The following is a 12,712-nucleotide window of genomic DNA, read 5'->3' as shown; positions in this document are numbered from 1 at the left end:
GGATTTGCACTGACCCATAGACGCTTTCTAATTCCTGGTCCTTTTGTGACCAGTGATATATGTACATATACACAATAGATGACTGTTATTGATGTGTGATCTCTGGTCATGAAACAGAAGAATGCTAATTGGTCCCTACAGAAGGTAAACTCATAACTAGGGAATCATTAGCTCTGAGCACCAAATTAACTAAATTGCAGAATTAGAATAGTACTAATTTCTCTCCTACTTATAGAAGTTTTTGTCAATTTCCATCCCAGGTAGAAAAACTTGGGGAAAGTCTGAATTATTAAAGTGTCATGCCAAAAATTAATTACTGTGGTGTAGACAAACAAGATAAATTGCAATAAGCTGCTCTGTCAGAGGGAGAGTTAAAACTTCCTAATGAGACATAATCTCACCTTGAAAGTTCTTGGGGTTTTCCTCTAGAGTTTTGATACCTTTCATATATATATATATATATATATATATATATATATATATATATATATATAATATATATATATATATATTAGAGGCTTAAATTAGAGTGCCTATTAATTACCTTGAGAAACAGTTTTCCTGTTTGCCCATATGCTTTAATTTTAAGATGCTTTTCTTAGGTTTTGAGGGAAATCAACTGTACCTTCTTTTCATCACTGCAGAAGCTCTCATCCTATAAGTTTTCTTTATGAAGGACTTTTATGAAGTCTGTGGCTTTCCAATTTGAGACAGGCATACCCCCAGCTTTGTCAGTATTAAAGAGAGATGGTAATAGGACTCTCTTTTATTGAATTGAGTTTTAACTTAGAGTTGTATGGATGTCAGACCTGAGCAGCTGAGCAGTTTTGATTGTGTTAGAACCTTGCTGTGTCCCCTTTATTCTTTCCCTCCTGTAGAGGTACTCTGTTCCCATGACACAGCCATTCTGTTGGGGCTGTGCCCAGTTGAAGCTTGAGTGATATTGGTATAGTAATCGTCAGTATTAACATTTAAAGGAATGAGGTTTACTCATCCTTCAGAGTGCATGTACAAAGCAGTATTCTGATGAGCCTTGACTGCTCAGCTGGAAATTGAGTTCATTATTGATTTGTTGTACATACTAACTACACAGGTAACTTACTCTTTTGTCCGTGACTCTGTGGATCTGTTTTAAAGTATTTTAAATAAAGGGGAAATTTTTTCCCTAATACATGCCAGTGAAAAGTTTTAAAAATCATCTATGAGCAGCTAGGGTATTTTTTACTATTTTCAGATGCCACTACTGACCTGTGCAAGATTTGAGCCAGTTTCTAAGTTGTCGGGTGCTTTTTTTGTTTTTAAGAATAGACCCACTTCTTGCCCATTGATAATGTAAATATATGGGCACAGCTGACTTTTTAGACAACTGTCTCTTGCAGGTGGTCCGTATGTCTTTTGCAGAGATGGAGGAATCAAATAAAGATTTATTGAGGTCCTTTCTTAGTCTTGGTTTTGATTTTCTTTGCGTAGATATATTTGTAGTTTTTAGGCAAGTGTATTCTGTGGCTGCTGTTTTTCTGGAGGTTGAGGAGTACTGGAGATGCCCGAGAGCTGCTTGTAAGTTAGCATATACATAAGAGAGGAACATGAAGAGTTCTTGGATAAGTTAAAGGACAATGGGAAAGGACTCTGTTTGCTCCACAAGAGTTCCTTTAGCCTTTTCATAAATTGATGTATAGTGATTTAAATGTAATGTTTGCATTATAATTGTTGTTAACTGAATAGAAATGAAGAAAACTCTAACTTATTGAGTGTTGTGTTGTTATCATTTGCTTATTTTTAAAATATTTGATGTTTACATAATATGAGACTTTTTCTCATACTTGGCTGCTGTTCTTGAGGAGAGCTGAGACCATTTTGTTAGGGATTCATCTTTTCTAGTTTTGGATGTAGACTTGGAAATCTTAGGTTTAGTGTTAACCAGGAAATCCTAAGTCTTCCAATCCAAAATTTTAGGGGTTTGTGATTTTATTATTATTTATTAACCAAAGGAACATTCCCCATTAAATCAGTAAGTATGAAAATTTACAACTGGGGGGGGGTGTTGTATTTGATCTTTTTTTCAAATAGCATTTGGTAAAATAGCATCTTTAGGTGTTTTAACTGATCCTTGAACATCTTAAAGAGGTTTTAAGCACTTGCCTTTTCCTGTAAACCAGCTGTAGAAGGTAGACTTTATTGATAGAAAATAGGAATTATAATGCTAAGCTTGATTGTATTGTGTGTGAATGTTACGTGGTAACTTTGATAAAATGTTACTGTAAGTAAAGGTTCACTTTGGGCAATCATGATGAGTTCCTACTCCTTAATGGTTTCTTAGTGGAGAGTTTATTTATTAAACAGTCCTTCAGGGCGTAACTATTAAGATTTTGAAGTATACTTTTAGACTTGTTAGAATAACTCTTGTCTGAAGGAGTTCTCTCACATTCTGAAAATGAAACCAATTTATGATAGTAGCCAAAGAATGCATTATTTGCTAGTACTTTGGCACAGGACAAAGTTTTCACTATTTGAAAATGATGTACATTTGCCTACTAGATTATAAATGATGTTGCCTTCAGAATTTTATGTTGAGGTACAAAATGAACTGAAGTATCATATCTGTTGTACAGTGGAAAATCTTGTCAGCTTTAGGGATGGATTCTGATTTTTTTCTTTCCTATAGCTTGACTGTTGGTATTTAGAATAACAGTGTTCTGTTGGTCTTAAGATATACACACAAAACAACAAAAACAGCATGTTACATTTGATAAATATCTTGATTTGGAGGGCTGAGGGATGTGGTGTTTTTATTATTCTTCTTGGTCTTCCACCAGCAGTGCCTCCTATTAATGTATAAATTGAGGCCTTCCCTTAAACTTGAAGAAACTGGACATATGTTTTCTGCATATTTTGTTCAAATTATGAAATTGTCTTTAGTTTATTTGTACTGTGATAACAGTTTTTTAAAGAGCTACTAAGCAGATATTTGAATCTCAAAAATGATGTAAAAATTAATTTTTTAACTTATTTTTAAAAAAAGTAATAGTGTAAGGGCCCTGGCTGCTATCAGTTGTGTTACTTTTTGTTTTGTGTTTACAATCTATTTGGAAAATCCAGTTTATCTCATTATTTAGACAGAACAAAGTTTCTCAGCTATGGTTACCCATAAGTACTTTATAATTTTACACTACTCTTTGAATACACAGACCTTATTCTGCATTGGACAACTTGAAGACTTTGGTTTCTTTTAAAATTTAAATTTTTTAATGTGTGTTTTGCTTTGATGACCCCCTCCCTACCCCCACACTTTCAGATGCACTGATCACTGTGTTTGAAAATGACAAGACAATGAAGATTGTACTGTGCAGAAAACCTGTCACATCATTTTCATAAATCATTTATCAAAATGAGAGATTTTTAGACTTTTGTATTCTGGGTCACTAACACTGTTTAAAGGAGAGGCGGCTAGTTTGTTTCTGTCCTCACCACACTCAGCCTAAAACTATAACCTAACAGATGGGAAAGGAGTTTCTAATGAATTTTGATCTAAGATATTTCCAAAATTATGGGGGAAAGTTTTTGAATTGAAATCTTGAATGTATTTATTGAATTGGTCAAGGTACACAGCTGTGCCTTTGTAAATGTTTATTAATCTATCGTATTTATTAATCAGGTGATTTGAATAATTTAACTTTATGGAATGGTGTAATGTAGCAGAACTTAACAACAGAACTCGGTTATCACTTTCTGTGAAAAAATTTGAATTGTCATGTTACTGTGTAATTGATTTGCTTTAAAATGAACAATAAATTTAATAAAATAAAACATTGTCTTGTTTTTTATCCATTTATTGTGCATATAAAATTTGATCTTTCAAATGCAAAACCATACCAAGTTTTCATTCTTAGTAAGTAACATGATGGTTTTATAGTGTTAGCATCAGTCTTTTTGCTAAAGTAAGACCTGACACTAATAGGAATGAAAGTTTAAGTAGAGAGTAAAAACCATGAAATCCTACACTTGATTCACTCTCTAGTTTTGCCAAAAGGTGAGTAAGAAGGTTAAGATAATTTAAGAACTAAACCAATAAGATTTGAGTTGATAATACATTAAATATTTTTGTTATTTTGGTGTATAACTTGTTAGATTCCTTTCCATGTGGTAATATTGTCTTAATTTTCTAGTTTTGATTTTAAAATTTTCATCTTAGGTTTATCAGGTGGAAAACAAGTTTAGATATGAGACTCAGGTTTTTAAATTTTTGATGAAATCTGTCTAAAAGCAATTAATGTTCACTCTTAGAAACTTAAATCTTGAAAGAGTAAGGCAAGCTTTTTTTTCCCCATTTTCTTTTTTTTTTTTATACCAGGGCCACAGCCATCTCTGGGAGTTAGTTTTGGAACACCATTCGGCTCAGGTATTGGCACTGGCTTGCAATCAAGTGGCTTAGGTTCTTCAAATCTTGGAGGTACACTTTAACTTTTCTAATATTTCCTTTAACCTTTATATATCTGAACTGGTAATAGCAAAAATTTTATAAGAGGATCTTCTGATGTTTCAGAAGTTATTTAGCTCTGGCAAGAAAGATTCTTCAAACTTATTAATGCCTTATAGTGACAGCTTCATAGAGAGCAAATAGATGATTATTGAGGCTATGAAAATTTAATACAGAAAGGTGAGGAAGGTCAATATAAAGTAACACTTAAAATTACATTAGTTTAATTAGTCTTATAGTGTTAATACTTACGCTTTGGAGCCTAGCTAATTTCTCTTAGTATTAAGCTCAATAAAAATTCTCATTTGTAGAAAAGGGAACACTTTAAGCAATGAAACACATTTTAGTACAGGAAATAAAAATTGAACAGCTTGTATAAATTAAGTATTAACTTATTTATACTACACATAGAATAATTCTTGGTTACCAGCATTGCAGATTATCTTTGGCCATTTTTGCATTGTAACTTGACTTCTGCCCATGAAGCACAGTTCTTTGTTGTATGCCTGGTTGTGTACCTGCATGCTTAAATATTGCAATATAATTTTAATGTTGCTGTAAGAAAATCCAGTGTAAAAACAAAAAAAAAACCAACCATAATGTATTTCAATGCCTTTGGCATGGTGAGTTGAGAGTTGATCATGCTGTGAATAAACTATGTTTTTGTATAGCATAGTTCCCTCATGTTATGGTTCAAAAAACAGTTTTTACTCAGGGAATGATATTCTAAGTTGTAACTAATGAAAATACAGAATTATTCTAATTTTGTATCATGGCCTTTAGTTGTACAAATAACTTTAATGTTTAACACTGAGAGTCAGAGTCAGTATTTGGATAAACTTCTCTCCTTCAGAAAGTTTTGTGAACCAATAAAAGTTTTTTAAATACTGTAAAAATTTCAAATTATTTGTTAAATAACTGGTTAGGTTTGTTGAACAGCTGGTTTTCTTATATGTGGTCTTAAAGGAATCATCTATAATTTCCTTTTGCAATTTGTATGGTTGGAAAAAAGTAAAATTTGTTTTTTCATTTGTGAAAATAGTTTGTATACATAGAAACACCCCTTTTCTATTTTGCATTAGGTCTATTTAAACAGAACAAATGAAAGTAATTGGATTTCATGAAGAAATGGGAATTATAGTACAGACTTCCTATTGAAATTTTTGCATATTGAAAGCAAAATAAAATGGGCTTTTAATATATAAAAATATCTGTAAATACTGAATTCTCTAATAATGATATGTGCCATGCTTATGATGTAAAGAATCTTCTTCCATTAAATGAAATCATTTAAAAGGAGATACTTTTGTGCCTAATAATCTGGAGTTAACCCATGGGGTTCATTAAAAATCTCTAGCCCATTTGATAGAGAAGCTAATGAATAATGTGTTCTTGTTCCTGTTCTTGATCAGTTACCTGTTCTCTTATCTAAAATGTGAATGGATTATTAATCTAGATTCTAAACAGGTGCAAATTTGTTTAATTTAGAATTAACTTGATTGTTTCCTTATGATATCCTCTAATTAAAGTTTATGTGTCTGTGCAGCACTGATTTGAGCAAATGACTACTAGATTAGCATTTCATTTGTACTCATTTCAACAATTCCACAAATACAAATTGCCAAATGAGTTTTGAAATAAGCCTATGTTTATTTAATTTCTATTTACATACTTGTACAAGATCATATTTGTAAAACTTCTGACAATTTTAGGTTTTATTTGTTAGTAGCTTTTGACCTATCTTTTATGTGCCATTGTATGTTTCTCTACCACCCTTCCACTAGGATTTGGAACTAGCTCTGGTTTTGGAAGCAGCACCACAGGGGCCTCCACATTTGGATTTGGAACCACAAATAAACCCTCAGGAAGTCTTAGTGCAGGTTTGTTTGTGTCTGAATTTTAGAAAAATGTAAAAGTGTAAAAATATTTTATTTAAAGATGTAAAGAATTTTATTTAAAGATTAAAATATTGCTTTTATTCCACACATCCAAAAAAGATCGCTCTTTCAGTTTCACCCTGTATTATGGTATACAAAAATATATCTATATAGATCTTAATCTTTGTCCTGCCTCTTCTAAATATGTCAGATTTTTCAGACTTCTTAATTTAATTCCCTAATTATGCTCATCCTTAATAATAGTAGTTGTAATAATAATAGCTAGAATTTATGTATCTAGATCTTTATGGTTTGCAAAGCATTTTACACATAATATCTCCTTTTATCCCCATAACAATGTTGGGATATAGATCCTGTTATTATTCGCATTTTATGGATGAGGAAACTGAAGCTAAAAGAGGTTTAGTGATTTGTCCAGGGTCAAAAGATTAGGAATTGTAACTCCAATCTGCCTGACATTAGGTCTGGTCCTTCATCCACTGTACCACCTACTGGCCTCCTTATCTAAACAGCAGTTCTTTTGGACACTAGTGACCTATTTCATTTGAAACAGTTTAGCTCAGCTTAACAAATTCATCATGAAATTGCAGCCAAATATTTAGTAATATTCATCCATGGAACATTGTGGGGAAAGATTTCTATTCCAAAGATAAGACATTTGGCAGCTAAATGTTCCATTTGGCTTTATTTCACATAAAACCATAAGAAGTCCATAAATCTCTGCCTGAAAGAACAGTATTTCTCTCTATTAACATTTAGTTATTTACTTTTGGAATATAAATTTTGACAGCCATTAATACAAGGCCTCAAGTTACATGTAACTTTGAAACAATTTGATTTGTAACGAATAATTGATGTTATGTGATCCTTAAATGTTCAATGTTTGATAAGAAATAGCATGCCCCTAAAATAACTTGTACTGATAACATGTTTACTTTAAAGAAGTTTAGTGTGTGATTGGGTAATGTCTCAAATGTACATGTCCAGCTAGCCTACTAAGCTAGTCGTAATGCTTTTCCCTTTTGAGGGCTGTGAGGATTGCTGTTCTGAAGATGATAGTGGTGGTATGATTAACTCATCTAGAATGTCATGTCATCTTAATTACCCAAAGGTAATTATATCAAACCAGGCTTGCAAAATTATTCATCTTTTCAGTTTGCCCCTTAAAACTAGACATTGTGTGTGGTGGTGGGCTGCTTGGTTGTAGAAGGGGAGGTGTATGAGGATTGAAGGGTTAAGATAAGTCTCACTTCTTTCACACAGAGTCGAAACGGTTGTGGTAGGCCCTATGAAGCAAGGCCCTTGGCCTAGTCTGCATGCTTAATCTCTGGTACTAGAAAGATTTTTCTTGCCTAATGCCATGTGTTAGAAATTTGGTAGCCTGGGATTACTGAGCTATTTAAATTTCTGTCAGTTTTTTCAGATACCAATTGCTTTTTTCCAAGAAATATATGAAGTTGTTGTTGTGATTTAATTTCTGATATAAATATTTTCTCCCCTACACACAAGGCTTTGGCAGCTCAAGTACAACTGGGTTTAACTTCAGCAATCCTGGCATCACAGCATCAGCTGGCCTGACATTCGGGGTGTCCAATCCTGCCTCTGCAGGATTTGGAACAGGAGGACAACTCCTTCAGCTGAAGAAACCGCCAGCTGGAAACAAAAGAGGAAAAAGATAAACAATTGGGTGGGTGGGGCAGTAAAAGCTGCAGCCGCTCTGTTCATTCTATAAATCTATTTTTCTAGAAACTGATGCAGCAATTAAATTGCATCCCAAGAGATTTATAAGATTTTGATATTTTTCCCTACTCTGAAATTTAAACTGTATCCACACCAGTCATGATGAACAGCTATTTTCTTGTTAATATTAACCCACTTGTGTATTTTTATTATTTTAGTTCTTAGCTTTAGAAATGTTTTGATGATATCACTGAGAAAACTTGTAAAACCATTTATTTAGCCTGTTAGCAGTGTTTTTGTTAATAAGACCTATTCATAGAAATTGATGCATATTTGTTCCTTGTACATATATAAAGTATATTCTAGTATAGATATGAAAAAGTTCATAATTTCTGTTCTTTGTAAAGGCCTTTTGGAATCTACTGCAGGGCATTTCTGTGAATATGTATGTAAATATATACAGCATAATGCACACATGTGTGTACATATTAAAACATATATTTACACACGTACAAACCTTGCCTCAATGTTATCTCTATCCCCTTTTGAGTATTTCCTTTTCCATGTTTTTGTCTTCAGAACCTCCCTGCTTGTTAGGATGTTATGTTGCAGTCCATTGCTTACAAATCTTTGCCAGTCTGCTTCATTGCCGAGTTGTCTCTTCCCTCTCCGTTTCAGCCTTCACCTTCCATAGCCACTCCAAAGAGAGGACTCACAGCATCTGATCCTGTGGCATATGCAAATGGCTTTTAAAGCCTTATCTGTTCCTATTTTGATCAGCATCCTGAGTTTTAATGAGGTTTTAAAAGTTTTCTTTTTCTTTTTTTTCTAAGACTGACCTTCAGGAAATATTTAAAATTCTAGACCATTGGTTTAGGGGCAAAGAACTGTGAAGCCAAAGTTCCCAATTCTATGCAGGTGATGGATGCACTGACTATTACTCTAATACCATTCCAAGATGGAGTTTTTTCACGTAGGGCTACTGACATCGGTACCAAAAGAAATAGCTTTCTATCAGCCCTCAGTGTCTTAAGTAACTGCTTAATATGGAATAGAGGAATAGTATATTTTGAGAGTAAAATATTCATTCTTTCCAGCATCTATCTCTAAACTACCCCTAGTCTTTCTAACATAGGGAACTCCATGTTATAACATGCTAATAATGTCAAATTGCATCTCTGTAGTTAGTGTTTCTAAAGTAAAATGGTGGAAGTTGGAGGGGAAAGCCTTTTAAGGAGTGAGCTGCCTTATCTGAGATTTATTACAAAAATAATAGCTTCCACCACCAGACATTGAGTTATTTATCTTGCAAGTACAGGCATCAGATGGAGGGTGAGCATGGAACTTCACTGACAGTAATGTACTTTTTTATATAGAAGGGTTTTGTATATAATGTGCATCAAATATTTACAGAATCATTTTCACCAAGGCAACTTTTTTTCTAAAACAAGTGTTGCATATCTATATTTTTTCTAGTATGATGTCAGTTGCTTTTGATTGTAATAGTGTTGTCAAGTACCATTTTGTATGTTTGGAATGGTTCTACATTCAATGATTGGTCTTCATTGAATTGGGATATCTGTTCCTTGATACATTGAAAAAGGGATATATTTGTTTTTTAGTACTAAAATGGCTTTCACTTTTGTTACTGAATCTGAGATTAAGGGGGAAAGAGAAAAAGCGTGTGATTTGTTTTTTGAACATTGGTCATAACATTGCATTCAAACCAAACTTTTCTTTAAAAGGTGTATTGCATTGGGCTGCAAAGAAAGAAAAACCCAATCTGGGTATTTGCATTTCTTTGTTACTGCTTCATTTCTTTTTTAAAAATGTTAAATTTTAAAATGTTGAACCACTGGAATTCTTGTACCATTTGTGAAAATATTAAATGTTCTGCCATTGTCCACATTGTCTGCACTTTGTCTGCAACCTACTATTGTGTAAACAATAAAATTAATTGCATCACTGCTTCAAACTCTTATAGCTATCACTTCCTCATTAATATGAAAATTTGCTGGTGGTTCTTAGAATTTTAGCCACTTAGTTGGATGAGTTGTCTTGATGTGTTTTATTAATTGGTTTGTATTGTTTTGAATCCCCTAGCCACATCTAGGTGGGCTTCTTTTTGGTATCCTCCACATCCATCCTCATACTAAAATGAGCACCATGTCTTTTTTTTTTTTCTGAACATAAGTGTTGCCCTTTTGTTGGGACAAGACAAGTCCCATTGCAGTAATTACTACCCTAGTGGGCCACATTTTGCTCTGTGGATATTCATTTTTAGATCAAGATAGATTTGTTCATTTGTATTTTTTAGTATGCACATCTAAGAATGGCATTCTCCAAATCACCCAAATGCAGAATTACTTGAACAAAAATGCCCCTGAGGGTTGAGAATCTCAAGTATACCTTGGTCAGAGGCTCCAAAACTTCCTTCTTTGGTGGCATATATGTAGCTTTTCTTGGTTCAAGGCAAGGTTCAGATAAACCTGCCACCATATTGATTTTGATATTTCTTGTTTTGAGATGTGTGACTGGTAATTGATTCACTTTCTATTGTTGCTCTAAAGCAAGGAATTTAGTACCCAGCCCTCATCTTCTATTACATGCTATATTGGTGAAGTCTGGATCAAGGAGGGTAACAGGTTGTGTTTCTGGCTTACGTGCTTGACCAATTGGGGCCCCTTTGGCGTGGTGAATAGACAGAACGTGTAATACCACCATAGGCTGCTAGATTTCCCTGCTATACTAAATAACAAATATTTTACATATTCTAATCGTATCAACAGAAGTGTTTTGGTTCCAAATGTGACCATTCCCCAGTGGAATTAAGACGACATTGAGGGGGAGGGGGGAATGGATAGATTGGCCCACCAGCAGTTCTTTTTTTTTCTTAACAAGATACCCCCCCAAAAAAAACCTACTTAGACCAATTGTGTGACAAGTATTTTGTCATGAACTATATGTACACTCTAATTTGTGGTTCCAATTTTGCTTAAATTAAACATTTTTCCTTTTTGCCTTGTAGATTATCCTTTACCTAAAGGCCAGTAATATATTAATTTTGCAGGGAATTTTAAAACATTTGACTTTGAGGGTGCTGTGGTTAAGGATGTAGAATATGTAGATTCAGGGATGGTACCAGACTCTTGAACAACCATGTGTGGAAGGTACGTAGCATCTGTCATAGAAATACCTGGTTACCTTGTTACGTGTTAGCTGGAATCCAGACGTAAGAGGACTAGTGGGAAAGGGAGTACAATCAGCCACTAGCCAAGAAAATTGATATTGAATTCAGCAGAAACATAAGCGCTATGTGCAGGGCACTGAGGTGCAGGGACACATCGTGAAAAATGACTGTCTAGCCTCCCCAAGGCAGATAGATGTGTGCAGATTAGTGCAAAGGAGTATGATACACCCTGTACTTTAGGGCCCAAAGGGGCTTTAGAAATTATCTATTTTACTAACTTCCTCATTTTACAGATGAACAAACCAGATTGCAAGTTAAGTGATTGTGCCAAGGTCACATAGGTAGTAAATGGAAGAGCTGGGACTATTTACGGGGCAGCTAGGTGGCACAGTGGATAGAGCACCGGCTGAAGTCAGGAGGACCTGAGTTCAAATCCAGCCTCAGACCAAACACATGACACTTACTAGCTGTGTGACCCTGGGCAAGTCACTTAACCCCAATTGCCTAAAAAATAAAAAAATAAGATATTTACACTTTTATCAGCTAGGGGGATCGGGACATACTGGAATCAGTAGCACCTGAGTGGAGGCTTGAAAGATTTCAGCAGACGTTGAGAGTAGTATATTTCAAGCACGAGGGAGTATCATGCATTTGAGTGTTGTTAGTATCAAAGTCAAGTAGTGGTGCTGACTCTGAGGATACCAGTGTGATGTTGGTCAGGTCATTGGGCATCAGGTTCCCTTTCTGTAAGATGAAAGAATTGGGAAATAGGAGACAAGATGAGAATGGAAGAAGCAGATAGTCCAGTTTGTGTGCATATTCAAGCATACATGCTAAGATGATTTTGTTTCTGAACATTGGGAGAAAATAAGCCATTATCAGATGTGATAGAGTGAACCCAAAGGTTCATAGGATTTTGAAGAATTTTACCTACTGCCCTAACCCTATTTCAAATGTACAGGAATTATCTGAAAATTATCTTGTTTTTCTGTGGTAGCATATCTATGTATTCACAATGACCATAGTATTTAATAAATATTTATTGTATCAAATTTTTTGAAGTTCTAAGAATTATAAATCTTAAATTTGCAGGGACTTACAGTCCATGTATTGAATTTAGAGAGAAAATGGTAATGGTTCAGATTCCTACTCTCCCACTTAACTGTGACTTTGGGTAAGTAATTTAGCATTTCTGGACATCAATTTCCTCACCCATAAAACAAAGGGGAGATTGGACTTGACTTCTGTGTAAGGTTCTTCATCTGACCCTATGATCTTTTATGACCCCTTTGTTTTAGATGAGGAATCCAAGGCTATCACTCAGGCGGGCACTCACAGTAGTAAAACTGGAATTTGTGCGCGGTTCCTCTGACTCCAATCTGTATTGCTTCCATTTTGAGTACTAGAATATTTCATTATATAAGCCTGAATGATTTCTGATGACAGTAAAGGAAGTTGCATTTGTGG

At 34.3% G+C, this 12,712-nt stretch overlaps 1 protein-coding gene across 1 annotated transcript in view; it reads left to right on the top strand.

Annotated features, from left to right (window-relative positions):
* NUP58 (nucleoporin 58) overlaps window positions 1-10,030 on the top strand; it is a 69,806-nt gene extending 59,776 nt beyond the window's left edge. The window contains exons 14-16 of the mRNA XM_020997162.2: window positions 4,352-4,450; window positions 6,262-6,357; window positions 7,885-10,030. Of these exons, the coding sequence (XP_020852821.1) occupies window positions 4,352-4,450; window positions 6,262-6,357; window positions 7,885-8,054 (365 nt within the window). The 3' untranslated portion in view covers window positions 8,055-10,030. The remainder of the gene's footprint in view (window positions 1-4,351; window positions 4,451-6,261; window positions 6,358-7,884) is intronic.
* The last annotated feature ends 2,682 nt before the right edge of the window (window positions 10,031-12,712 follow it).

The sequence above is a fragment of the Phascolarctos cinereus genome, unplaced genomic scaffold, assembly GCF_003287225.1.
Source record: "Phascolarctos cinereus isolate Bilbo 61053 unplaced genomic scaffold, phaCin_HiC Scaffold_726;HRSCAF=1367, whole genome shotgun sequence".
NCBI classification, from domain to species: domain Eukaryota; kingdom Metazoa; phylum Chordata; class Mammalia; order Diprotodontia; family Phascolarctidae; genus Phascolarctos; species Phascolarctos cinereus.
The sequence above is the reverse complement of the archived record's forward strand: the minus strand, read 5'-3'. Positions and strand labels throughout refer to the sequence as shown.